This window comes from Scomber scombrus, chromosome 6 (genome assembly GCF_963691925.1).
Source record: "Scomber scombrus chromosome 6, fScoSco1.1, whole genome shotgun sequence".
In the NCBI taxonomy this organism is placed as follows: domain Eukaryota; kingdom Metazoa; phylum Chordata; class Actinopteri; order Scombriformes; family Scombridae; genus Scomber; species Scomber scombrus.
This window is the reverse complement of record NC_084975.1, coordinates 21,540,141-21,567,255: the sequence shown is the minus strand read 5'-3', so window position 1 is coordinate 21,567,255 and position 27,115 is coordinate 21,540,141. Positions and strand designations below refer to the sequence as shown.

The following is a 27,115-nucleotide window of genomic DNA, read 5'->3' as shown; positions in this document are numbered from 1 at the left end:
AATGGTCTGCATTATCTTTCAACTAAAGCCTTCTTTTTTCAAAAACAGTTGCGATCAAAACAAAAGGATCCAAAAGAGTAGTCCTTTAGGAGTCAGAACGTAACAGTTAGAAGTGATTGGGAACCACAACTAGGATGTACTGTAGCAGCTAGCCATGCTTTATGTTGTTGAATAATGAGTTTCATCCTTCACAGACCCTGTGAAGAATACACACCCTCCATATTTCATTATCGTGTTTTGTAATTTTCCAATGAGCCTGGCTTTCTTTTTTTGTTAGTAGAAGTTTCGAAAGCAGTATAGCCAGTTTTATTAGACGGGAGCAGAATCACTCTCCACTGCATTTGAGAAATAAATGGAAAGCAGCTTCCCAGCTCAATGAGGCACAGCAGTCTCTGATAACTTGCTGATGCATATGAATGAGAATGAGGCACTCGGAGCGCGCGCACACACAGATACACACACACACACACACACACCTTTCTTCAGGAAACCAAAACACAGTCTTTTAGTGAATATCTTAACTATAAAACCAAAAAGCTGCGTTCATGAATTTTAGAGTGTGACAGCCCTCATAAGTCCAACTGTAATGGAATCTTAGAGTTTCCCGATGTCACGTCTCGAGGTGGCACCAGGTTGACAGGATGGGACAGACCGAGGTGAAATGAAGCAGATCTTGAATTAATTTGTTGCTGTGGTGAAGTGCGATTCCCAGGAGTTCGGTCCTGCCGTCGGGTGAATATTCTGTCCTGTGTAGTACCACCAGATGTGAAACCTGTGGACCGAAGAAGGTCTACGGAGGACACAGCTGACTTGCTGCTGCTTCTACGACACCCTTGGCCATGTGTGTAATGGATATTCAGTAAAAGGTTGAGCAGCTATCACAAGAAGCCAGGCTTTCTGAGAAAAGGGTTGGCAAGCTTCACCGGGCTGCATGGATCATCACATACATAAAACCAGCTCCAGAGGGATGCTGATGTGGTGTTATGTGAGTTTGAGTTTACGTTTGTGTTGTTTGTGTAAGCCAAGGCATTAGTTGTGCTTTCAGTGTATAGAGATGTAAAGTGGGAGAGGACAAATTTTAAGGGTCAAAGTTAAAGTTAATTTTATGCTTTGGCAGTGTTTGTTGACTTATAGTTGGAGCACTTCCGAGGCTTTGATGTTAATGAAACTCTCCCTGTTTAATTATCCCTCTCCCTGTTTATCATTATTATTTTTATTATTATTAGTAGTAGTAGTAGTAGTAGTAGTAGTAGTAGTAGTAGTATTATCATCATTATTGTTATTAATATAAGAGGTACAGGCCTGCATACATGAAAATATGAAGAGTGAGACTATAGCATTGTGGTAACATTCCATCATCAGACTTAAAGTTAATGATCCCATTGTGTGGTGTTCCCAGAATTGTTGTGAATTTGCTGCTGATTCACACCTGGTCTTCTTTTCTCAGTAGAAAAAGTGTCTGATGCTTATGGTTGTCATAGTACTAAGAGCCATCTACACCAACAAAACAGTCGGAAAAAACACAATTTCTTTGACTCCAAATTGAAATAATAACATAAACCCATAGATTTGTTAAATTATCCTTGAGACCACAGTGTTTTCATGTTCAGGGACAATGAAATGAGAATTTACCATCAAAAAAATACTCAGGAAAAGCAGTGCTCCAACTCTACTGCTGTATGAGTATGCATGTGCCTCTGATGGCTTTTGATGGTACATTAAGGCTTTTGAACCTTGCTCTCACGCCCCACCACATCCTCTGCACTATCTCCAGACTGTTAGCTACAAATGTTCTCATCCATCTTCTTGTCCCATTATGATTTTTTGAAAGATGTCCCTCAACCATTAAAATTGATAGGAGAGAAGAAAGAGGTGGAGGAGAGGAAAAAAGACATGCTGCTTGATTGATCTTGTGTCCACCCAGGAAAGATTAGCCTGAAATATAATCTGGGTTTTCAACGCTCCACTCTGTCCATTTCCAAGAAATATAAAAGTCCATATTTTTGAGGCTCACATGAAGTTTTCAGGTAGACAAATGGACAAATGCATATAAACACAAATGATCATTGCTTGCTAATATAAATAACCATATTTAGGAGTCATTCCATCTTGCTCCAGTGCTCTTTGTGCTCCAGTGCTCTTTGTGCACTTCATCCTATAGCTTCTAACCAGATCTGATCTGTCAGCCAACCATGATTAAAACACAGCTGGATTTCTGCAAGCTTCTCCGCTGTCTGTCTCGGGGTTCCCAGCAGCTGAAATTGAGATCTAAATATGCTGAGATGATATTTTTCCACTTAGACTGTTTACAAAGCATCAGTATTTACCTCCTCAGTCTACCAGCTCCCCGCTCAGCATCTAATGCTATTCCCATACTTATCAGGTTGAAGATGCTGCAGAGAGTGTTGCATAACCATATCCTCACACTGACTGTATAATTAAAGATTTCATCATCTAATTCTGTGTGAATCTCAGTCAGTTGCTTGACTGCGTCTGTATAGTGGGTTGCAGCAGCTCAAATAGTTACACATTGGTGTCTGAGGTAAGAGGCAACTAAAAAGGAAGTTAAAATCCAGTTCACATGTTGGGTCATTTTGACTCAGAAATATGCCCTATACTTTTATACATTTGATGCCACATTTTCCATGAGACATGAAGTCAATGGGTTTTATCAGTCAGTCCTCTAAATCTCACTGTGGAGTAGCAGAGGGGATTTAAGAGGGAGCTGATGAACTGACCTTTTCCTTTTCATCTGTTTCTTATCTCAATAAGAACCCAGCTGACCTTTTCAGGCATATATCAAGCCTCTGGTCCCGCTCATCTCCTTACACTTCTCCAGCACAACATGAACATTGCTCTTCAAAATGAGTTTTATCTCCTGTAGGTGCATCCTTCTGCACAAATTTCTTTCATCTCACTCACAGCTCACCACCAAGGAAGAGCCACACAAACAAACCATGACATACCTTTTTCCTGAGGGAACCAAAGCTGTTTAGCAGAGTACAGTTTTCTCTATGTCTCACTGCCGGGTGTCAAATTTGGAGGGCTTGTTTTGCAGTTTGAAGGTATCCAGACGGGGGCTGATGTAGGCACTGAGGTTCATCTCATGTACGTGCACTGAAACAACAAGAAACCAATTATAGAATCTTACAAGGTCCTAGAGGTTATTAAACTTATTCACCTTGTTTTTTTAAATTTCCGTCACCTCATTAATTTATTGGGATGAAAGGAATCTCACATTGGTTAAATTTAACTTTTTAGTGGATGAGGATGACATCAGCGTGGCGTCATCCGCGAGTGATACTGAACCTTGTCTTAGTGCATGTTTTATTTCCACATGCTCATCAAGATCAAAGGCTGTCAACTTCAATCAGACTTGAGGAGCAACGGAGTAAATGAACTACATGCCTGAGTATCTCAATGCCGATCCCCAGTGAACCAGAGCATCTATCTAATGAATTGAACCCGGTGTAAGATGACTCAGTTGTGTCTGTGTATGCGTGTGTGGCTGGGAAACAGCATTACACTCTGGCTTGGGGAATATACAATATTTTCTTTCCGAGTCTTTTGTTTGTTACCATATCTCTTCCAGTAAACAAAGGACAAAGGAGGCATATTTTTCTGCCCCCATTATTATTAGCCATGACTTGTTGCCTTCAGTATAACTCAGAACATGACATTATGCATTTTTTCCTTTACACACACCCATCTCTAGTGAATGCATGCATGAGTGTGTATGGAAGTGTGCGTGTGTGCACAGAAATGTTTGTACGCACAGAATTATTTGTGTCTCTGTCTAAATTGGTTTGTGTCTGTGCTTGATTGCTGGAAGTATATATGTGTGTGTGTAGTATGCTAATGTGTGTGTCTCTGTGTGTGGTTGCTTTCATAGGAGATTCTGGACTGTTTTCGCTCCTAACTTCTGTCTGTTTGTGTGTGCGTGTGATAGTGTTTGTGTGTATATTATGTGTAAAGTGAGAACAGATTTGACAGCTTGTGCTTTTCACTACAAACATTGGTGAAAACAAAGAGCTATGGGATACACACAGGGGGCTGTGCATCTGCATCCAGGGTGCCTCTTAGCTGATTATCTGTGTTTAAGCAGACAGAAGGGTCCTCATTAATTTATTGCCATTCACGAGAGCGCATCTTTCCGTCTCCTCCCAATTAGTAAGGATTGTACACTGGGAGTAAAAAAGAAAAACATTCTCTACATTTGTGTAATAACCATAACAACAGTGAAACGTTAGGTAACTCTGTAAGTTTAAGAACTTACACATTTTCTCAATCAGCTCTTACTATGAGTGATGGAGTCCCACATGAGCAGACAACCAAACTACCAAACTGAGAAGAGATTTGGCTATGACACATTAGAGTTGCTGTTTTGTACCGTGCCGTTCCTAGTGGTTTGAAATGGAGTTCTAGTAATTCCAAGCACCAATCAGTGAAAATTGTGGGGTTTTGTTACCAATGTTAAGACATCAGTAGCAGTGCAGCAATCATCATTGTTACAGCTACAACATTTATTTCCCACTGTATTGTAGCATCTGCTTTCAGACAGTCAGCCATTTAATATTATAGAAAAATAATTAAGATTTGGAACTAGGATTTCAGGTGGGCTTTAATAATGTCAATACTTGCACTTTTTGACTCTAATTCTTACCAACTAATATGTATGACAAGATGACAAATGCAGGCAAAATCACATGAAAAATAATCAAACTTATGTTTTCATTAATTTGTTCAATAGACAATATATTATCAGTTACAGTTCGCATGAAATCAAGAATTTGTACAAAATCATTTAACAAAATGAGAACACAGATATCACTGAAATTAATAAACCGAGATGTCCAAAACATTGCAGATATGTACAGCATATTGTCTAATATTTCATTGCTCAGAATGATGAAGACAACATCAAATTTTCAGATTTACTTGTAAATCAGAGACCTGCATCTTTCTAACTGTGGTTGCTGGATGGTAAGAAAAGCAAGGTCCCCTTTGTGCTGCTGGTGAAATAAGAGGGGACCTGACATAATACATAAGCTTTCTCTTATCTGCGCAATACAAATCAGTTCAGCGTCTAGTTTCCCCCAAGCCGTAAGATATCAGCTCCGACATCGCAGCTGACATTTGGAGAAATAGGCTGGTGTCATGGCAGGTGCTGCCTGGGTGATCTATAGTCGATAAAAGAGGTGGCAAAGCCTCCAGTTCATGTGCTAGATTCTCTCTGTAATGCTTCTTTTTCGCTCTTTGTCTATCATTTACTCTTCCGCTCTCCTTCTTTTACATTGCTCTTATAATTGAACCTTTGCATGAGTCCTGAGACTCAGAAGGTGTGGATTGTATGTGACAGGTGTGTGTGCGTGCAATTGTGTGCACACATACTCCACGCACCTCAGTTAGTGAACAACTGAGGCTGTCGTAGGTCAGGGGATCAGTCTGTGCACTGGGGGTGGAGGAGGAGTGGCATCAGGGGTGTCAGGGTGACACAAAGCCCCCCGGGTGAGACAGCCATGCTGGTGTCACTCCACAGGTCAGGGAGCACCCCCTGCAGCTCCCCTGATAAGCCCAGCCTGACAGGAATTTGATGGGAAGGGCGATACACACTCACACCTCCCCACACCACAGTTCACATGTCCAGGCCCTAGGGGGGAAAGCGTTAAGACGCTCCATGAATGCGACCGCTGCAGTGACAATCGCTATCTAACAGTAATTTCAAAAGGCTCAAATCCAGACAAGACTCAAAACATGAGGAACCAGTTGTATAAGTTATTATTTGCTAGAGTATAATAACCAGCCAGCATGGTCTGAGCTACCTTTTAAGTAAAGCTTGAGGGTTTCTGTTTTCAGATTGCAGTCCTCTTGAGTGTTTAAGTCTGGCATGATGAGCGGAGCCGTGGCTTCATTGTTGCTGCTGCTGTCACTGACACACTGACACAGTTCCAAAGGCCTCGCTTTTAATGAGCTGCATTTGCAATGAGAGCATCACAATGGCTTTTTAAAAACTCCAGCCTTTCTGAAATGAAATCAATGCCATCAATGGAGGGTGAGTTCCATTTGAAACCTCAGTGTAAATGTAATTTAATTAGATTGCAAAATCTATTTAAAAGTCCAATAGCATTAGAATTTGAGGTCAGAAGGTCTGTGGGTTAATTGATTTGCAGATACTCTTAAGAAATGGTTCATATGGAAGAGTTTGTTGAATTCTAATCTCTATATGATAAATTGTGTTTGTTGCAATAGAAAGCAAAATGAAGGTGTCATTTTGCATAGAGTCACATGAGCATGTGAGAGAAAGGAAACTATTTTTACAACACAACACGTTGTTGTGAAACAGCAGCTAGCAGAAGTTCACAGTAGGAAGTAGATGCGATCTTCGCAAGGTTGGAATGGCGACCGTGTTTTCTCCCCCGCTGCACGGCAGTCAATCCAGCACCTCCTACACAACCCAGATCCTCTCACAGTCTCATCACGAGCAGGCAGACTGACACACTAAGGAGGGGGCCATGTGCCTCATCAGCTCCTTGTTCTGCAGACGTTCTGCAGAAGTTGTATTGTAGTTGGTAAAAGCTTGAAAAAATCTATTTTCTTTTTGCTCATAAGTTATCATAACCTTAACATAGACCATTAAAATACATGGGTGTAATCCAAACTCACTATTTTGGTTGCAATCTCAACGATAATTGTATTTTATATTATTGGCAATAGGCTGGTAAATTATATGGATTTGCCAGGCAACACCAATATCCTACATGGCAGAATTATATATATATATATATATATATATATATATATTCATTCATATACTGTACAGTGTATTTATGTAATTATACTTTTTTTTAATAATCTGGTAAATCCACATAGTAGTGGTTGGTCCTGTCCTTTTGGATTTAACCAGAGCAGGTTCTACTGTTGCAGACTAAGTCAATAGATACTCACCTGGGAACTCCCCTCTTGAGCTCCAGGCAGGAGGGCCATGGTTTCCTTAACTAGGGCTAAAATATCAAAATCTGCTTGATTAATCGATGAGTCCATACAATTTTGTCACTTTTTACTTAAAGAATATCTAAATTGGCTAATTGACTTATAGTTTCAGTTTGAATTGCTCTCGATCTGATATTTCATTCGGACAAATATGCCCTTCATCATGAGAAGGTAGTGATTCACAATTAACATGCAACCCCAAGTGAAGGTGTTGAGGTATTGCTTAAACGGTTCAATAGAAAGTGTAGGATCTGGTGCAGCATGTTGGACATTCAAGATGAGGAGAAAGTTGACCTTGAAGATAAAAGCTCTCAATTTATCAGTTGGTTTGTGTTTGAACCATCAGCTCTGGTCATGAGCTCTGAATGCTAGCCAACAGAATGAGATTTAAAATCAGATTACCCTCTTGGGTGGATGGACTCATCCTTTGGAGAAGGGTGATATCTTGTATGGAGTAAAACTACTGCTCAGCTGCATTGATATGAGCCAGTTGAGGTGGCTCAGATGTCTGATTCAGAAGCCTCCTGAAAGCCTTGGTGTAAATGGTGAGCTAACTCATAACACACTAGAGTGATTACATTGCCTTGCTTTGCGTGCCAACACTAAAATCTGGATCGAAGGTAGATAAATGGATGAATGTAGAGGACATACAGTACCAGTCAAAAGTTTGGACACACTTTCCCATTCACATCAATGAGAAAGTGTGTCCATCTTTTGACTGGTACTGTACGCTACGATGCATATGAATATGAAGACTATTTTGACAAGCAGATAATAGACATAAAAATTAATAATGACAACTATTGCTTTCGATTTGCAGAAATATATGTTTAAATAAACTGTTGTGGATGTGCAGACTCCCTCTTGGTCGACCCGCCTATCCTCTGAGGTGAATTGTGTATGTGTGAGAGGGAGAGAGGCACAGATAAAGGACGACGAGACAGCGACTGGATAATATCAGGGGAGTGCTGAGTGGTAGTGCATTAGTGTCACTAGCTCGTCACTAACTCTGAGTATCATCGGTCTATGTCAATGTCTCTCAATGGCCTGTCAAATGTGAAGTGGGAGTGGCTGCTGTCATGACACAGACACGCTAAGAGCTCCCTGAAAAATAACAGAGATCAGTGTGAGAAGACCACAGTGAAGTCCCACAGTTTGCTTCAGCCAAACATACTCAGCAGAAAATTATGCTTTTTTGAACTGTAAACAAGATCTGTGATTTATACAAGTTATATATACACTTTGAAAGGACTGATATTGGCTTGAAATTGCCACCATTTTATAGCAATAGCAGTTAGACAGAAGTGAATTAGATTCAGAAACAGTGTTTTCCTTGGAGGCATGCCTTAGAAGGGAGGGAGCCTGAGGGAATAGCACTGAGATAATCAATACAGGAATGTCTGTTTTTAGACACTGAGTACATTTTAGACTGTTTGTGAATTAATCAATAGCAGAATATGTTTTGAGATAGAGAGAGAGCAAAGGGGGAGGGATGAGGATGGGCTACTTCCTCCTCCTGAGGGCTGCTATTCATCAGGGAACTGACAGAACACGGTAAAAACAGGACAAGGAGCAAGTAGATAGTGCCAACTTGACACTGTGTTTCTGTGTGTTTGCGTGTCTGTCTAGTCTGGAGGGGGGTTTATTTAGGTGTGTGTGTATGTGTGTTTGCACACCAAAACATCATATAATGCTTTTTCAGTTTTCCACTAGATTTCCCTGCTCTAGGGAGAGAGTTGTATTTCAGGAAACACAGAGTCTGGAAATATACCGGTTGCTTGGGGAAAATCTATCATGCTTGCTGTTCTTTGTAGAGGAATGAATTTGGCAGTCACATAACTGAGGGAGTTCTGCTATTGCTCTCTTTCTTTGTCCCACATGTCTACACTGCAGCCCACACCTTAGTGATGGCCCCAGGTGAATCCAGGATATATATGCCAGAAAATGGTCACTATAGCCTGAAGCCTGCAGCAATTGAGAAGTCTCCGGTCTTGTATATGAAACATTATAGAATACAGATGTTGCTTGTTGCAGAGGTTTACTCAAACTGATCAGAAAAGCAAAAATATGTTTGTACCAAAAGCAGGCTATATAAATGTTTAACATGAATACACAAATAAATCAGTTAAGTTCAAATTTATAGTTAGGGTGCAAGTCACTGGTCTCAACTATGTTCAATACTGGAGGTAACATTAAAAATAGATAGTAGGTGAGAGAAGTGGAGCTACATGTCTGAGGTGACAAATCCAGGTTGTAGCATGTGCTAAATTGCTAAAGCAGCATATTTATTAATGGATGCTGTATCTGCTGGGTGAACAGGTGGGCTCATTTGAAAGTCAATTACAGTCAGTTCTTCTGTTTAATCCTGCATGCCCTAAAAAACATACGCTGAAAGACACAGTAACTTACTTAATACTGTTTTCCATGAGGTACCAGAAGGCTAAAATTCACCTACATACATACAGAAAGCCTTTTAAAAAATGAAACTGTCCAAAGAAAAAATTTAACTTAATTCAAACAACTTAAAATTATATATCTGAAAGTTCATTCTTGAACTTGAAAAGAGGAATGGACAAAACAACTTGACCACAAATTAAGTAGCTGTTCTGGGTGTTTTTGGTAGTCTTTGTCAGCAGCTTTTTAGCACTTGTCATCCACGTTGGTTTAAAGTTTAGTCTGTAATTTCACTCTTGATCTTGGAAACAGTAGATGACAAAGCAATTTCACCACAAGGTCAATTTAGCTGTTTTGGTGAGACATTGTAAGCAGATAAAACATTAAAATTGTTGTGAGATGGTTTTGTCATGTAGTTTAACTTTCAAATGTTAAGCAGGTACTAGTAGAGCATTCTTATAATGCAGTGAAGGTTAGAGTGTTGAAGGAGGTGTGGTGAAACAGGAGGTGTGGTGTCATCTGCTGTTTTTTTTCTTATCTTTTTTTTTCTTACTTGTACAACTGAACTTCATAGAGCCATAATTAATTAATATTTATTGATTACACCTGTGCTTTTCCTGCTATGACAGGTGAAACTGTGTGTTTTTGATAAAGAAAATGCATTTCGTGTGAATCAAGTGTTTCCATGAGGCAGTGCTAGAAGTAAGCAGGCTTTAACAGGTTACCCTACTGCTGCTCAGGACCAATTAGCATTTGTCACGACCAACCTCCACCCCACCGCCAGTCTGTATGTTTTGAACACAGATTCCTTTTCACTTGCAATATGGTTCATATTTTATTACCGTCACTAATTGTCTAATTGTCATATACAGCCCTCCCCCACCTATTTCCAAGTCATAGAATTGATATCAGAAAATCACAGTGCAACAGACGCTTTGCTCCCAAGCAGTTGCACTCATCTAATTATAAAACAGTAGGTAAATGTTGAGCAGATGCCCTCCACCAATACACCACCCTCCCCTCTCTGCCTTCCAATTGAGAGAGCCATTTGGTCTCATTCTAGTGTTACATTGGCTCCACATGGAGCGGCGATCCTTGCCAAGCGGCTTCCGTGGTATAAATGAACCTAATCGCTTGCCAACTCTGCACACCGTCCGGCAAACAAGAACAAAAGAAGAACTTCCACTTCAGCTAAAGTGGTCTGCTGCACCCTGCTGTTGCCTGACTTCTCAGCCTTCCTCAGCTTGTGATGTCTGGTTTAGGAGCTTGTGCCTGCGGAGACGGGGAGTGGATGTGATGGTGTCAGAGCACATTGCACTACTTCCTAAGGACAGGATAGGCTTATATTTGACAGGGCCACACCACAATTGAGCATCTGTTAGTGGTGGTAAGAGAAATAAAAATAAGGAAAGTAGACAAGAGGGAATGACTTTTGATGGTTAATGTGGCAAACCTGTGACCTGAGACTTAGCATAACCTTGGAGCATTACAAAACAAGCTTGCTGGTGTATTGAGTGGATTGAGTTTGCTGTGCTGTGATCCTTGAATTTTCCATAATCTTGTTTTTATTCATATTTCCCCTGCACTGTTTTGGCAGATCTCATCCCCAATTCTCACAGTTCCTTGATACATCTTTTCATTTCTTATATTTGCTTTCTCTTCTTCTAAATGCTTATCAAGGCTTTAACATCATGATTCTCCAATTTTTCTTTTTTTTTTTGTTGCTAAAATTACACTTGTCATTGCAGATGCAGCAGTCAGTGTTGATTATTGTTTTGTCTTGTTGTTTTGACCAGTCATGATAAACAGCATTGCTAGCACTGCTGAATGTACCTGGAACTTGGATTTAGAATCAATGTGTGGGGCCAAATGGACAAAATTTGGTTCCAGGAACTTTTTGCCAAAGCAGGCAGAGAGCATAGAAATAAAAACAGAACCCATGACAGTGCCTACATGTTACATTACATTTCATTGTATCAGAACGCTGGCATCAGGCTTCAAGTCCGGTGTCATGCTCTCCCTTCTCCTCCTCCTTTTTCACTGCTCACATCCTTTTCCTGGCTTCATTATGCCTCGTACCACACACTCTGTGCTGGGGAGGCAGAGCAGCTGTCATCTTTGTCTGGCAGGAGTGTCTCTCCTCTCCACTACAGCCACAAGTGACCTGTTCCTGTCTCTGAGCCAGGACAGATGACACCCTTTGCCGCAGCCTGTATGGTCCAGGTGTGGGCGCTGGCTTTAAATGTAAGCTTCATTGGTATCCAAGCCATGCCTGTGATTGGGTTTAATAGCTGATTAAAATTTAATCTTGGCCTTGCAGTTGTAGGGATAAAGCCTTGTAAAACAATACCGACTTTGTGTGCAGGTAGGATGTGTTTGAAGTACACACACAGAGGAACAATCACAAGCACGTGCATACAGAGCATCCATTACACAGTCGGACTATAAATCTACATTGGAATTAGCCAGTGAGTAGAGGCTGATTGCTGTAGCGGCCCCCTCGCACTCTCAGGAATGAGAATAAATGAGCGGCCCTTGGCATGAACAATCCTTTATTATACCCATTAGCCAGAGGAGCCTGAGCCTTATGAAACAAGGGACACCAAACACACAGCCTGGTCGTCACATACGTGGCCTACTTATGGTTCCCATGACAGTGTGAACACCCCCCCTACACCCATCATCACCACTGCCACCACACAGGAATACCATTACCACATTATCCACCACCCCAATCTCCCACCCTCTCGCACAATCAGCGGATGCAGTACAGTTGCCTGCGTACTCCTTGTGATGTCAAAATATTTCTGAAGTGCCAGCTAATAAGTGCAGCTCTGGAGTGCCTCCACAAGCTCAATATGTTCATCAACACATTTTTTTTTTCATTTTGGAGAAACTTCAAGAAATGGCAGATTCATTCATCAGGAACTTCGCTGTGTATTGCTGTGTAAATCATTGCACTCATTCCTGGATGCACTCTTCAAACAACAACAGTGCCAGGTGTTCTTAATCAAGATTGGTTTGTTTGCTTGTTTTTTTTTGCATACATTAAAAGTGCCAGGTGGACTATTTTTTCATTAATGTATTCTCCATCAAAAGCGAGGTAATGTTACAGCTCATTTACTCTGCAAAGCTTGAGGTCATATAAACATGTTTTGACAGGTGTTTCATTACAATCTGAATAGACTGGCTGACATAGTTTGCTGTGTTTTCTATTAGAGGTTACTTAATTCCTACTGTTACAAAGGGACGAAGGGACTCCTGTTGGTCTTTATATCATACATTCAGCAAGAAAATCACTGAAAACTAAGATTTTCTGTTTAATGTGAAGCTTCATTTGTTCCTTTCAGTTATTGCTTGTTATTTGTAAGAAATCTTATGGAATGCAGCTCTATAAAATACTGTTTGCTAATGGTTACCCAAATGTAATTCTGCAATGAAACTTGTCTGAAATTGGTTCAGTCCATTAACATCAATAGGACTGCGGCTATACGCCGATGACTCTCAACATTGTTCAAGAAGCCCCTGAGTCAAATCTGATTGTGTCAGTCAAATCCTTGCACTTTCTTGTTTTAGCTGTGTCATTATACATAGAGAACCAGCAGCAAGATAACAGCTGTAAACTAGTCTTTCCATTCGATGCGTCAGTGCTCCGGTGCTGAATGATAGCTAAGTTGATAGCTTACTTCTGTACCAGATGCTGGCATCGCTTCCTACTATCCAGTGTGATGAAGAGGTTGGATGGCTGTGCTGTCAGAAGTGACACAGTAAAGATGCTCCTCATTGTGTTACTGAACTATGATCAGAGCACACACTTTTTTTTATCTCTGATGTTTTCATATCACAGATGACAATCCCAGTCTTGAGTCTTGTGAGACTTGACATGTTGGATATTATCAGAGTTTAACATACTGTATGTGGGGTGGCTGCTTTGCAGGTGTGCAGGACTTTAGTTGGGCTGCAACCATATAATACAGTTACTTTAACTATTGATTATTTTCTCAATGAATTCATTGTTTAGCCAGTAAAATATAAATGAAGGGATCAGAATGCTTTATAATCCATGTATCATTATAATTTTAATACTGAAAGAAACATTTAATTGTACCATTTAATGTTTAATTGTAATATTAATATTTTAGGTCTGAACCTCTTCTGAACTCATGTGAATGTGTGTCTAAATGTCCCTTTGGATAGTTGGAGAACCTATTTTTTTCTGTGTGATTAAATGATTTAGGAGAAATAGTTATGAAGTGGAATGGCTTTGCAAGTTTGTATGTGATCTTTTGATGGGATTGCCCCAAACATGATGTCAAATTAAGTAAATCTTAAATCTAACATTAGTAACAAAATATCTTATTTTGTATTCATGAGTATAAGACCAAAAACAAGCCAAAAAAACCCTGACTTTTATGTCATATCCACATATGCAATTGATAGACATTGTGTCAAGACCTGAAAAAAACGCTCCTTGACCTACTTAGACCTACCAGCTCTACCTGTTGTGACCCAAACATGGAATACTTTATGTCTGGCAGTTTTAAGCAAAGGACAGTATTTGTTTTTATTAAGTTACTGTATACAGTAGCTCCTCTGAGCATCATTTCTGTCTCCACTGTTCAACACGTGCAATCAGGACACAGTAGGACACACTGAAAATGCATCCAATTTCCTCTCACTTCCCTTTGTGTATTGTCTGTGGGACCTGACAAGGAGTGAGACTCGAGTGGTTTGAGAGAAAACCAGAGACATCGACTCTCCTAACCTCTTTCTGGCACTTTCAATGTGCCATGAACAACACAGCAGGGAGCCTTGAAGTAGATTGATTACACTTACATTATCTCTTTTGAGATAATGTCCTTCCTTTTAATCATGCATTGTGCCGCTGCTCTTTACAAGGATAAGATTATCATCAGCAACTTCATCACTGTCTCATTGTAAATGCCGTCCTAATTGGACAGCCCTGGCTTTCATTGGAAGTTTTGAGGTACTGCTGTGTGTCCTTCTCTGAAATTGAATAACTTTTAAAGAGCCATTTTACTGTCTTTTGGTCTATATGCTGTCCGCTTCATCAAACAGTGAAGTCTTTTAGGTTGTCTTTGATTTCTAAGATCCACGCTCAAGGATTTGTTTACTGCCAGGTGAACGCAATTACGCTACAAAACTCCCTCGGACTTCTAAAACTGCTCTTTGTAAAATCAGAAAGCTTGCAGTGTCTGCAGTATGTTAGTTTGATCCCTGTGATGTAGAGCTTTGCTGAGTGCTCTGAAGTCAATAAACTCGTATTTACTCATTGAGCACCAAAGAGGCTTTGAAATCCTGCAACTCCATAAACCTGATATTTCAGACATTTAACAGCTTTCTCTGAAACATCTAAAGTGCTTGAATTAAGATATGAAGATGTGAATGAAAGTTCAACCCTCGTGGCCAAAGACAGTCATCTATAATCCTAACCTTTGTTCCCTTTGAGATGGGCAGAATTGACCAGATCTGCTCGCTGTCTGTCTGTGAAGCGGTCTAGATCTTACCGGTCCACTCTGTTGTCATTTTCTTTTGTGGTGGTTGACATTTGTAATGGGGCACTAATTACTCTATGTGCCTCTGGGGAAAGGGTTAAAAAGCATCCTGAGGCACAAGATTACTTGCAATCACACACACAATATGTGCAAAATTTAAAAAATTTAGAGTGACTTTTTTCAGACATTTCGTTAGGAAGTAGACTGGAATTTAAAATATCCTTTAGATGAGATTTGCTCTCCTTCTCTTTTTATTATACTTTCTATTCTCATTTTCCATCCTCTTTTCTTTCCTTGACATCACACCTGACCTGGTTCCCAGTTAATGGCTAACAGGGAGATCAGTGGCCAGCTGCAGGGGTCTTGACTGACCTTTCAAACCCTCCCAGTTTATTATTTGCACTGTCAAAGCTCCACGTGCCACCGTCTGACCTCCACACTCATTCCCAAACCAGCAAGCGTGCGACAGCCTCGTAGACAAAGAGCCAGTTGAACAAGCGAGGGATGGGGAAGTCGGACCAGACGCCTTTGTTGTGATCCCAAGTGTGTCTGGAATTATGTAAATAGTGCTTATCCAGTGTTAATTGCCTTTGCTGCTAGGATGAGCATATTAAACGTGAAGGAAACAATTTACTGCTTTCAGATTCTCCCCAGGCCACTATGAATAAGACCAGCCCTGGCGTTCATTGGCATAGCTAGTCCCATCTGCTACCTGTGTCATCTACCTGTGTCATCTCTTATTCACTTTAACAACCTAAAAGTAAAACCCAAGTTGTACTGTCATGAACCAGAATGTTATTTCATCTATGTTGGCTCCTTTTTCTTCTGTAAGGATAAGTATTGCACACAAGGGGGCAACATAAATGAGCTACAGTTGAACAGACAAAGTCAGGAAAGAGCGTTTGTTGTATTCTGCGCCTTTATGGTGTTGAACACTGCCACCAGGAACATTTACCTCCTTTCTGGCTCACTCTCAGCACATAAAGAGGTGTTCCATGACAGTACCCACTTGATTTTCTTCAGTCAGCATATGGATGGCACCATTACTCCTTACAACATCTTTTCACGCCAGCCAGACCATTTTGCTGATCCGTACACCACATAGCTTCATCCAGCTACCCCCCCTCCATTTCCCGCTCCTCTCCTACCCCCATACCAATTACCAGTTATCACCAAGGAGGAGGCTGTTCATCCATTAGTTATTCATCCACCCAAGTGCCGCTTTTACTCTAATTTGATTTTCTCCCTCCGTTTTACATTAAAACTCACTCCAAGATGGCAAAATCTTAAAAGTTAAGCACAGAGATTAAATGCGTATCTCTAAATCTCTTCAACAAATATACCCTGCATGTACCATTAACCTTGAACAAGCAGATTAACCTAGCACTCACTTTCTCCCAACAGTCCCAAATCATATTTAGATTCTAACACAGAATTTCATAATCCAGAGAAAATAAGATAGTACTAATTATCTCGCATTCAGTCGTAATCTGTTAGTGATGAAGATGGAATGCTGTATTGATCTTATTTCATGGGAAAGTGATCTTAACCAGAACAGGAGGATACCGTGGATATTATTAACCGCACAGCTCACAAACAGGGCCAAGTACAATGAGAAATCTGATGAAATGTTTAGCCAACAATCCTTCATGTGTAGCATTGCGAACACTGCATGTGAACACTGCTTTCTGTGTGATTGTGAGTGTGTGTCTGTCTATCTTATATGTATCTGTATGCACATCTTTGTGTGTTCTGGTCATTGGTGTGGCGCTTATTTATTGTATATGTTGTTGTTGTTTATCTATATTATGTATGAACCACGACGCAGCAGATTAGGACGAGCATGTGGGGAGAGGGATGGTGGTGGTAGTAGATGGTGACATTGCACAATCCATTCATGAACTCCACCTGTGCCTGCTGCTCAACACTTGAGTGACATTGAGTATTCAGAGTGCTATGATCTCTTCTTCCTTTGTCCTTTTATAGCAGTTGTTCTTGCACTGAGCGATTACAGCAACAGATAAAGATAATAAACATTATGTAAAAACTTGGTCAATGAATTTTAGAGCAGATTGAATGAGGTGATACACTTTGAATGAGTTGCGCAATAAAGGGAGTACTCCACACAAGACTGATGTTCAGAGAAGAAAATTGGCAGAATTCATCAAATGTTCTGTGGGCATAAAATCCCAGCTACAACGTGCAGGGCCTTTAATGTGAAAAATAGCCCAGGGGCCTTGTGAAGTGTGTTTTATGTGGTTGGAGGGGTTAAAGGAGGCCTGTACATTGGTTCTTGTAGAGATGTTGAGAGGATTGTCAGATTTCCCCAGTGACATGCTTCTCTCTCTCTCTCTCTCTCTCTCTCTCTCTCTCTCTCTCTCTCTCTCTCTCTCTCTCTCTCTCTCTCTCTCTCTCTCCCTCAGTTTCATGTCATTGGAGCGTTTCTTGAGTCGCTCAGACAGTAGCGCTGGTTGCCATGGAATGATTTATGCAGTTATAAGGGCTGTACTGTAGCGGACATTGGGCCGTATTTTATTCTGACACTTATTATTGAAATGAGACATTTGGGCGTCAAGAGGAACCTGAGCGGTTTTCTCACCAAGTGGATAAGGTGGCAGTTGTGCTCACATCAGATCTCAATCTTCCACCATTTTCAATTTCAAGTGATTATTATTATTGTTACTAGGCTAGTCTATATGTCTGAGTTGTGTGAGGTTTCTCTTCTATTAGTACTAGGTTGACCAGTAGTAATATGCCCTCTTGCATTTGCAGAGCATAGCTGTAGCGACTATGCTATGTCCCCATCTACCCCACCTCTGGTTCAGTCACCAGTTCTCATTCCCCTTCCGTTTATTTATCTGAGGGCTCCACACAGCTGACTGGACTCTAACGCTGAGGGGTCATGCTGCCTTTTCCCAAAAGATGAGGAGATGGAACAGGCATGTAATCGACGGCTGTAAGCACCACACTCCCGAGGCTAGATGACCTACATGTTATACTTCCTCCATCTGCCTGCATACACTTAACACCCCACAGGCTGCCACTCAAACCAGCAGGTGACTGCACACAGGAGATACAGACTGTGTGTAACAGAGGCTTGTTGCACAGAGAGATGTTAAGCACAAAACCCAAGGTTACATGTGCTTGTTAAATATGAGCCTCTGATGTTCTTTCTGCTGCATCTGAAAGCCTTGTTTACTTGTCAGTGCAGCTTGAGTAGAAAGTATGACCTTGCTTCATTCATTTCAGTGCATTTCCAGTTCAACCAGGATACGAGTAAAGACACGTTCTTCTTGTGCACAACATACTCTATAAAATTGAAAACAAAAACATTTCATTAAGATTCAACGTGCTACATGCAAGCCATAAAGCAATATATGCAGTTAATTCAAAAGCATAAAAAAGCTAATGGACTATTAGAGTCTACTGCCTTAGGCTGCCTTTTCTCCTTGCAGAAGAAGTACATCAATCACTTCTATCAGTAATCCCCTGCAAGCTGTTGGCAGTGTCTGTGCCTCCTGTCACAGAAACGGTCCCTCAGCAGAAGCAGTGTCAGATGTGGCTGAGGTTGACATCTTAACAGATAAACTGGCCCCACTGTACTGCCACTGTCACTACATTCTGCCCTCGGTCTTTGGCGATATTGGTAGGGGGCTGCAGCAGTCGATGAGACAGAAGCACTGACAGAGGAGAAGCCCGAGGAGTCGAGCTAAGATGCCACTTGTTTGTTCTTTCTTGGTTGTCCTCATACCTGGAGGATAAATTGATAAGATGGGACACAGATGAGAGCACCTTCAGGATTGTGCTTTGCTGTAGGCAGATACAGGCTTGTTTTTGTAGAAACAGTGACTTTTGGTGAAGTTTTCAAGTAAGTCTGTTTGTTTGCTTGTAACAGCTCACAACAGCTTAAAGTGACAGGTGATATTTACTGGAGCGGAGACTTAAAGCACTCAGCTGCGTCACAACTACACAGTTTTTGAACGTCTCTGTCAATATGGGACTCTGCCACAGAGAAATTGAAAGAAAGAGAACGGGTTTCATCCTTTGGTTATACTCCACTAAGCTGGTTTACTGCATTTGTTGTGGGAAAGCTGGTGGTCGTCTCGGGGGCTTTAAATGAAAACACATTTCTCCTCTGGCTACAGCTGCTGCATATCCATGCGCAAACAGCCAGCACATGTGTCTTGGTCCAGCTACTCCATTCCAGCGCTCATTTCCTATCCAGCTTAACATCTCCTGGCCCGAATGTCTAGCAAATGATCTCTCATAAATGATCCCCATCGTTTTTATTCCAGACAAATAAGATAATTTATGTTGACTCTTTCATCACAAATATGTATGATGAAACTTCAAGCTGCTACAGGCTGTAGAAGTGGAGTCAATGAATGTGAGAAGAAATGGTGACAAGATTAAATCTACTATGGAATTTCGCCAATTGCAAAAATTATTCACATAAAATCTCACTATGTGAAGTCACCTTCACCATCTTCAGGTATGCAAGCTGATATTTATCAGAGTAAAGTTGTCACAAGACATCTCAAGGACTGTGCTGAAGGCAGATCCTCAGTGTGAGAATATCTGAGGATTTCTGGCAAGCTGCAGCCAGGCTTAAAGGTACCCGCCCCATCTGTCAGATAGGACTTTGGTGTGCAGATCCCCCACAACTAACTGAAGAAGTGTGTTTAGCTGGATAGATATCAGCCAAGGAACAAGGATGGAAGTCCCTCATGTAGGAGTTAAGGCTACTTAATATTCCTATGTTGATTGGGGATTAATTGTTCCATCTGGCTCTCATGAAAACCAGCGAAGAGAATTAAAAAAACACTCCCTCCTCTTTTTCCTGACATGTTTCCTCTTGTTTTATTATGGTCATGGTGTGCGGCTAGCAAGCGGGGAGGCTTGGAGGAGAAGGAGGAGCCTGGACCGGACAGGCTGTACCAGAGGGAGAGCTGGGAAATGTCATCATTTTTCTCTGGGACTGTCATACAACATAGGCTGCCTCATTTGTCTGCTCCAACTCCTTTGTTTCCACCAGGCTCCCTGTTCCAGGATTAGGCTGCTGAGCGAGAGACAGAGAGAGAGAGAGGGAAACTGAGTGAAAATAGGACAGTCAATGGAACTGTACTGTATGAGCTCATTGTTATAGTGCCCCCATGTTTGTTTAATACAGTATTTACGTCTAATGCACGTGCTACATTACTTAATAACTGCTTAGTGTCCAAAAACCAGAATGAAAGAAGGTTTGTAGTGTGAGGGAAGGATGGATGAAAGATGCTTTTTTTTCCTCCTTCAAATTGCCCTGCAGTTCCACAGGAGTGTTGTTGACCCAGTTTATCTCCTGCTCAGGTGATTAATGCAACATGGCTACAAACAAAGGTCATGTCAGGAGGCAGGGGAGCAGGCCAGAGCACAACAAGAGCTGAGGGAGTTATATATATCGCGACTGTTATCGCTGTGAAAATAAGTTGTTTGTTGTTTTGTAGGGCATCACTTCGTCTCTAAGGACAGGCATCGAGGAATGAAAGAAAATAACTAATATAAACACACATGCACAGAGAGATGAACCCAGAACAAGAGGTTTTATTGTATCACCACTAATGTTATATACATATATATATATATATATTTAACATTATAAATATTCAACTGTTCTGTTATCAGGTAGTGAACATAGGGGGGAAAAACCATCAAACATGTCTTTCCAGTAACAGATAAAAACCAACCCAAAAAAATAGTCCCTAAAAACAGTTTCCAGTAAAACCTTTGGATAATCCATCCATAACATTTCTGGTATGAGATGTTATTGTTAATCTTGTAAATACAATTTGGTGCTTTTGAGGACCACAACCAAATTATATTTACCTCCATTGTTTTTGGTTGGTCATAGAAATCACAGACATAGATCTCCTAAAAACAAAACTGAGAAAATGTTTTATATAATTTGGGTGAACCAACCTTTTAAATTGTGTAATTATATTGGTAGTTGGAAGGTTAGGACATAAGCTAACACAAGGACCCAGCTGAAAAGGGAATATTTAAAAAAAAAAAATCCAATTTAATTTGTTCACATAGTGCTTAAACAATCACATACTTTGTATTATGCTATGCCTGCTGAGTTGAACGACATGTGTTAAAAGACACTAACTGACTGTCATTCTATACAGTATATCTCTGATAGGGAAACATGTAGGCCAACATATCATATATATGAGACAAAAAAACCCATCCATACTGAGCCTGACATTATGGAGAATTTTGTGCTGTCAGATTCTATCAATTCTTTCCTGCTGCTCAAAAACATGTTGAGTCATTTCTCGAAATGCGCTGTGTCAAATTCACTAGGAGTGTGTCTCATAGTACACAGTCAGTCCTCAGCGCTAGAATATCTGAAGCTTTCTCTGTTGTTCCCCAGTGGTTTCTGTGTCTTCAGTGTCCATTTAGAAGCACCACACACACACACACACACACACACACACACACAGCGAGAATTACTTGAGACTGTTGACTGCTCGTGAATTTAGGTCATTTTGTAAGAATTAGGCTATGTGTATTTATTCCTACTTGTGCATTGCATTTTAACAAGAGTTTGCGATTTGAGTCATGAAACACTGCTGCTTTTGACAACTTGGCTAAATTTGTCCACGGCTGACACTGGCGAATATAAATGCCCTCTTTAACTTTCCTAGTTATCATTTTGACTCATTTCAGCTTGCCGTGCAAGCAAAATGCTCCCCTCCAAAACCAAATTTAAATACAACTGCAAGTGTAATTATTCTGCGTCTACATTTTTTCTGTGGTTATCTTTCTGTGGTTATCTAAATTATAATCTCTGGTTTTAGCATTTATACCAAAGTGCATTGAATTCCACAGCTATGATTTCTCTTCCGGAGAAATTACTGGTGCTAAATGAAGCGATGATTTTCTTTATATGTGCCAGCTGTAGTGCAAATGGTTATTAATCTGCCAGAAAATTCAGTCCATGTTGTGGAGATGAGGTTGAAGATGGACTGAGGAGGCTATTTGGGCTTTGATCTAACATTCTGATAATGTTGGATCAAACTGTTTTTGTCTGTATGTGCTCTGTGTTGTCAAAGGGTGCATTCATAAAGATTTCTTTTTGATCATGTCTCTTGAATAGAGAAAAATAGCTATCTGGATGGATCCACACTGGTATACCTATAGATCTGTTGTAGCAACATGGGAAAGTGGTACTGAGGTATTTATATTGGTGAATTTATTTGTATTTCAATTTAAATATTTTATATACTTATTTAATATGTGATTTGTATGTGATATTGTTGTGATATGTGTGCCTGACAAATCCATTTGTAAACCAGTATATTTAGATTAGAGTTTTACATCCATTTATCAGACCCCGACCTGCATTCTGTCACTTTATGAAAAGCTAATAGGAGTAAAATGTAATATTAGCTGTCCCTTTGCTTCCTTTTTTTCATTTTTGCTGGTCATCTGAGTCTGCACACTAAAGCTTAGATGAACCTTTGAGATAACATTTAACCCAAAAGCATTTCTGCTTCCATGAAATGCTTCTACAGCAAAAGCTCAACAAAATACAGATAATAAAAGAAGCACATTGACTTTTCATGTCACATACACACACACACACACACACACACACACACACACACACACAATATACGCAGTATACAGTATATTTGTCTCTGTCCTCCTCAGGTGAATGGGAAAGAGTTGTCCAAGTCCATCCATGAGGAGACTGTGGAGACCTTTCGCACTGCCAAGGACCCCGTCGTGGTTCAGGTCATCAGGCGGACCCCCAGTGGCCGACCCCATGGCCCCCCTCAGGAAATCCATGTGGTGGATGTGTGCACTCAGACTGACATCACCTTTGAACACATCATGGCGCTGGCAAAGCTCCGGCCTTCAACCCCTCCTGTGCCTGACGTCTGTCCCTTCATGCTCTCTGACAGGTTTGTTTGATTAATAATTATACACTTCTGTAAATACATAGAAACTTTGAAATTCTTTGCTTTTCCCATATTACATCAACAATACTTACTAAGACACTGAGTCTTAGTCATTCTTTCTTAGGCCAAATGAATGTGAATCACGATACATAATGACTGAAAAAAAGACAATTTTAAGCAGGTCAGTGATTTGATATATTACATTTATTTCAATTTAATTTGATATGATACAATTACAAATTATTTTGGTTCAGTGCCACAAAGAAAAATGCAGTGTTTGTTTTTGTGTCCCTATTTTGACTTTGGCTGTGACTGATGGAAATTATAAAGGAGGAAAAAATGTGGTGAGGGATGTTAATGAGCTATGAAGCAGAAATATCAGTGTTTGCAGGATTGGCATTACAAGTAAGAAGGTCGCCTCTAAAATACAAATGAACTCTCTAACCTGCTGCTAAGTTTATTCTGACAAATATAGATTTGTTTGATAAATTAGCTTCTCATTGTCCTTCACGTCTTAGCAGACATTTCCCTTTTAGCAATAGGACCCACCAAGTACATACAAAATAAATAAATAAATAAATGGGTATTTTATCCTAATTATAATATATTATACACCACACTTTACAATATATGTGTAAAGTGTGGTGTATAATATATTATATATATATATATTATGTAAAGTGTGGTTGGAATTTCAACATTTGGTTTGTACTTAAATCAAATGTATTAATAAATACAAAACATTAAGTTAGAAAAAGCTATATGATCAGCAATTTAATAGTGCTGAAATGATTAGTTGATCAACAGAAAATTAATTAATATAATTAATAAATAAGACGCACCTTTGACATGATTTTTTTTTTATTTAAAATTGGGGAGCATCTTATACACCAGTAAAATACAGAGAGAGGTCTGATCTGGATACGGTTATAAGTCTGTAAAGGGCCGTCCACACTTACAACGATAACTATATCAATAACTATAACTATAAAGATGACGATGTGAACATCCACACTTGTGCTCTATAAAATCCTGTAAACAGCGGTGTCAAGCAAGCGCTCCCCGCTCCAGCTGTGTCGGCAGCTAATGAAATGGATATTGATGACCCGTTAATTCTGTATGTTGTACAGAGGATTAAAAAAAACAAACAGAAGAATTCACAGGTGGGTGGTGATTCAGTGTGATGCTCAGAAGTATTTCAGGACACTAGTTGCTGTGATGTGTCAGTATTTACAGACCAAACTGATGTTGAAACGTGATGTGGAAAAGCGCACCGCTGTGGCAGCGACACACAAGAGCACAGATCTTAAGCCTAAAAGATTCACTAAATTTGTTGTTTTTCCACTGGCTGGAACAGAGGATGATGTTTTGTTTCACTCTGGGACTGGCAGCTGAGTGAGCCTTACAGTGACTTGGGTGCAATACTTGTGCACAGTGACAGCTATGACAAAGAGTTTTTGGGACTCAAGTAAGTATACAGCTACACACTGTATCAATTATTAAAATTTACCATGTTGTTTTAAAAGGTGTAATTGAAACTCATAGCCTCACCCGAACGAGGCGGAAGTTAGCCCACCCATTAAACCGACACACTGTTTCAGGTGTTTTTATTGTGTTTCAGATAAGAGTAGATTGAAAATGTAACTTGTATAAATGTAGGTGTTTATTAATGAATAGCTACTGATGCATTCAAATAAACAAGTAATAGAAAGCATTTTTGACAACATGACACCCCCCAAAATAGACTGTGTCTTATACACCAGTAAGACTTATTTACCCGTTTGTACGGTAATAATTGATTGATAATTGAATAGAAGTTTTAGTAACTTTTTAAAGGAAAAATTCCAAACATTTGTTGGTTGCAGTTTCACCAATGTGAGAATGTTTTCTGTGTCATGTATGATTGTAAGCTGAAAATCTTTGGGTTTTTGACTGTTGACAAAACAAGACATTCGATGACATCACCCAAGGCTTAGTAAGTTAAACAGGGATTTCACTATTTTCTGTCATTTTACAGCCAAAACAATTGATGGATTAGTTGAAAAAATAATCGGCAGATTAATCAGTCATGAAAAACATTTGTGGTTGCAGCCCTGCAATTTAAGTTCACCACAGATTAAGTCATGTATTTGAAAAATTGTTACTCCTTCATCACTTGAACACATGAGTCACAGTGGGGGTTCAGTAGTCTGTGTTTGAGAGGCAGATGCAAAAGAAAAAAATATTAACAGATAAATCATTAGTTACAGTCTGACTGTTGAGTCAGGTGTACCTACCTAGGCAATTTAACTCCTGCAATTGACTTAAATGCTCAGAGCATGGCACATTCAATACAGACATATACAAAGTTTCTGTAGAGGAGTTGTTGTGATTACTCTGCGCCTGATCTGTTTCAGAATAAAAAGATCACACAAGAACATACTGTTCACAAACATGATGACTATGCCTATCACTAAGCATTTTAACACAAGCATTTATACATATTCATACAATAATTTTCCTTGCATTTCCCCCCTTTTAATTATTCTTAATCAATAAAATCAGAAATTATTGTAGGCTGCATTCATAAGGAATCAGATTTTGACTTTGGATTTTTTAGGCCATTTAGATGGACTGGCCTTGTGGCCTTGTTCTGCTAAATATTTTAGCAGTGTCATTGTCAGTTTTGCCTGCTTCCTCAGTAGCTGAACAGATAATGAAACACTTGTGAGTATACAGTTGGCAAATAGACAAACCCCTGAGGAACACAAGGACATGTATAAGTTTTACCTTGCCATGCGAATACAAACTACTATGATATACATATGTACTGAAACAAACACCCACTTGCTATAGGTAGGAACCTGTGACAGTATGGTATGAGAAACAACAGACACATGCGTATGATTGCTGCGTTCACGGCTTGTTAAACTTGCATAAATCGCCTTTCAGTAGGCTGACTTTTTGCAGTCTCTTTTTGACAGGAAAAATAGGGGTTCTGACAGGTGAGTCAGGACATGGCACAATCACTTCTGCCAATAACAAGCTATTGAACACTGATGTGATCTTCTTAATAGCTTCTAGTTTTAATAGGTATTGTGGCTGACATGGTCGGTAAATGCTTTTAGGTGTGACTCAGAGGGGCAGTGCCCCCTTCACCAATCCTAGTTATTGTTTTTAGGTTACTGTTGGTTATCTCGTCTGTAAAAACCTTAGTCAGTCTATAGGTAATCAGGGACAGACTGTTTGTTGTTGTTATTTGCAATCCTTGTAGCATCCCAACACATGTTCATTTGGAGTGTTGCATAGTCTCTCACACAATCCATCAATAGCCGTTCTGTATTCAGCACCAACCCTCATGTCACAACAATGATCCTCTTCGAGGAATTCTCCCTGAAGTCTCCCCTGTTTCAGTTTTAAGTTCTACCATCACACGGATCTTATTTCATACAGGGTGGGCTTGTCTTGTTTGATGATTTGCCGCAGGACATATTATTGGCCCCTTTGACTGCATGTGTGAGGGAGTTCGCTTGCTTACATATACATTATTTCGTCACCCTTTTTCTCCGAGGGTTTGGGGACCTCTATCATTGGCATTGTAAAGATTCCTCCCCTGTTCCTGGTGATTTGGAGAGGAAGCAGTTAGATTGTGATTGTGCCTGAGTTTCTTAGGGCTGAATCTGTAGAATATGAAGGAGGTGGTGCTGAGGGCGAACTGGCTGAAGACTGTCCCATCAGACTTGTTGGTTCTGATGGATTTTGTGCTGACTGCTGGCATAGAGAGAAGGTGCATTTTTCTGGAAACCCCCACCCCCTTTCACCTGATTCTTGTGTTTCAGGGTGTCTCTTGTTTTCATTGTATCTATATTCTGCTTCTGCTGAAATCAATCAGGTCCCATTGGTAGATTTTCCCTTTTTCCCATTCACCATCTTTCATTTCTCTGAAATTTCTCAATTTAGTGTTTAATCCACAACTGTAACTGCCTGCAAGTCTTGGCCAATATTTATCACTCAATATTGTTGCACATCCTGAGAACTTAGGAACTTCTTTACTTTGACCTTAACCTATTTTATTGTGCACTACCGAAGCAATCTCACCCTTTGATTTCAGTTTGGGTTCATAATCACTTCATCAGACATTCAAATGACATTATTCATTAATTTATTTGTCAATGGGTCATAGCCCCTGTGTGTCTTGCTGTATCATTGAAACCATTCTCTATAATCATCACAGGCAGTCTCTTCTCACCCCGAGTATAGTTATTTTCCTCAGGGGAAGTGGACTTCCTG

General features: G+C 40.1%; 1 protein-coding gene across 1 annotated transcript in view; it reads left to right on the top strand.

The window, feature by feature from the left end:
• The window catches only part of LOC133981396 (PDZ domain-containing RING finger protein 4-like), a 47,111-nt gene that overhangs the window by 3,289 nt on the left and 16,707 nt on the right, over positions 1 to 27,115 (top strand). Inside the window, exon 2 of the mRNA XM_062420050.1 lies at positions 22,596 to 22,849. Within this exon, the coding sequence (XP_062276034.1) occupies positions 22,596 to 22,849 (254 nt within the window). The remainder of the gene's footprint in view (positions 1 to 22,595; positions 22,850 to 27,115) is intronic.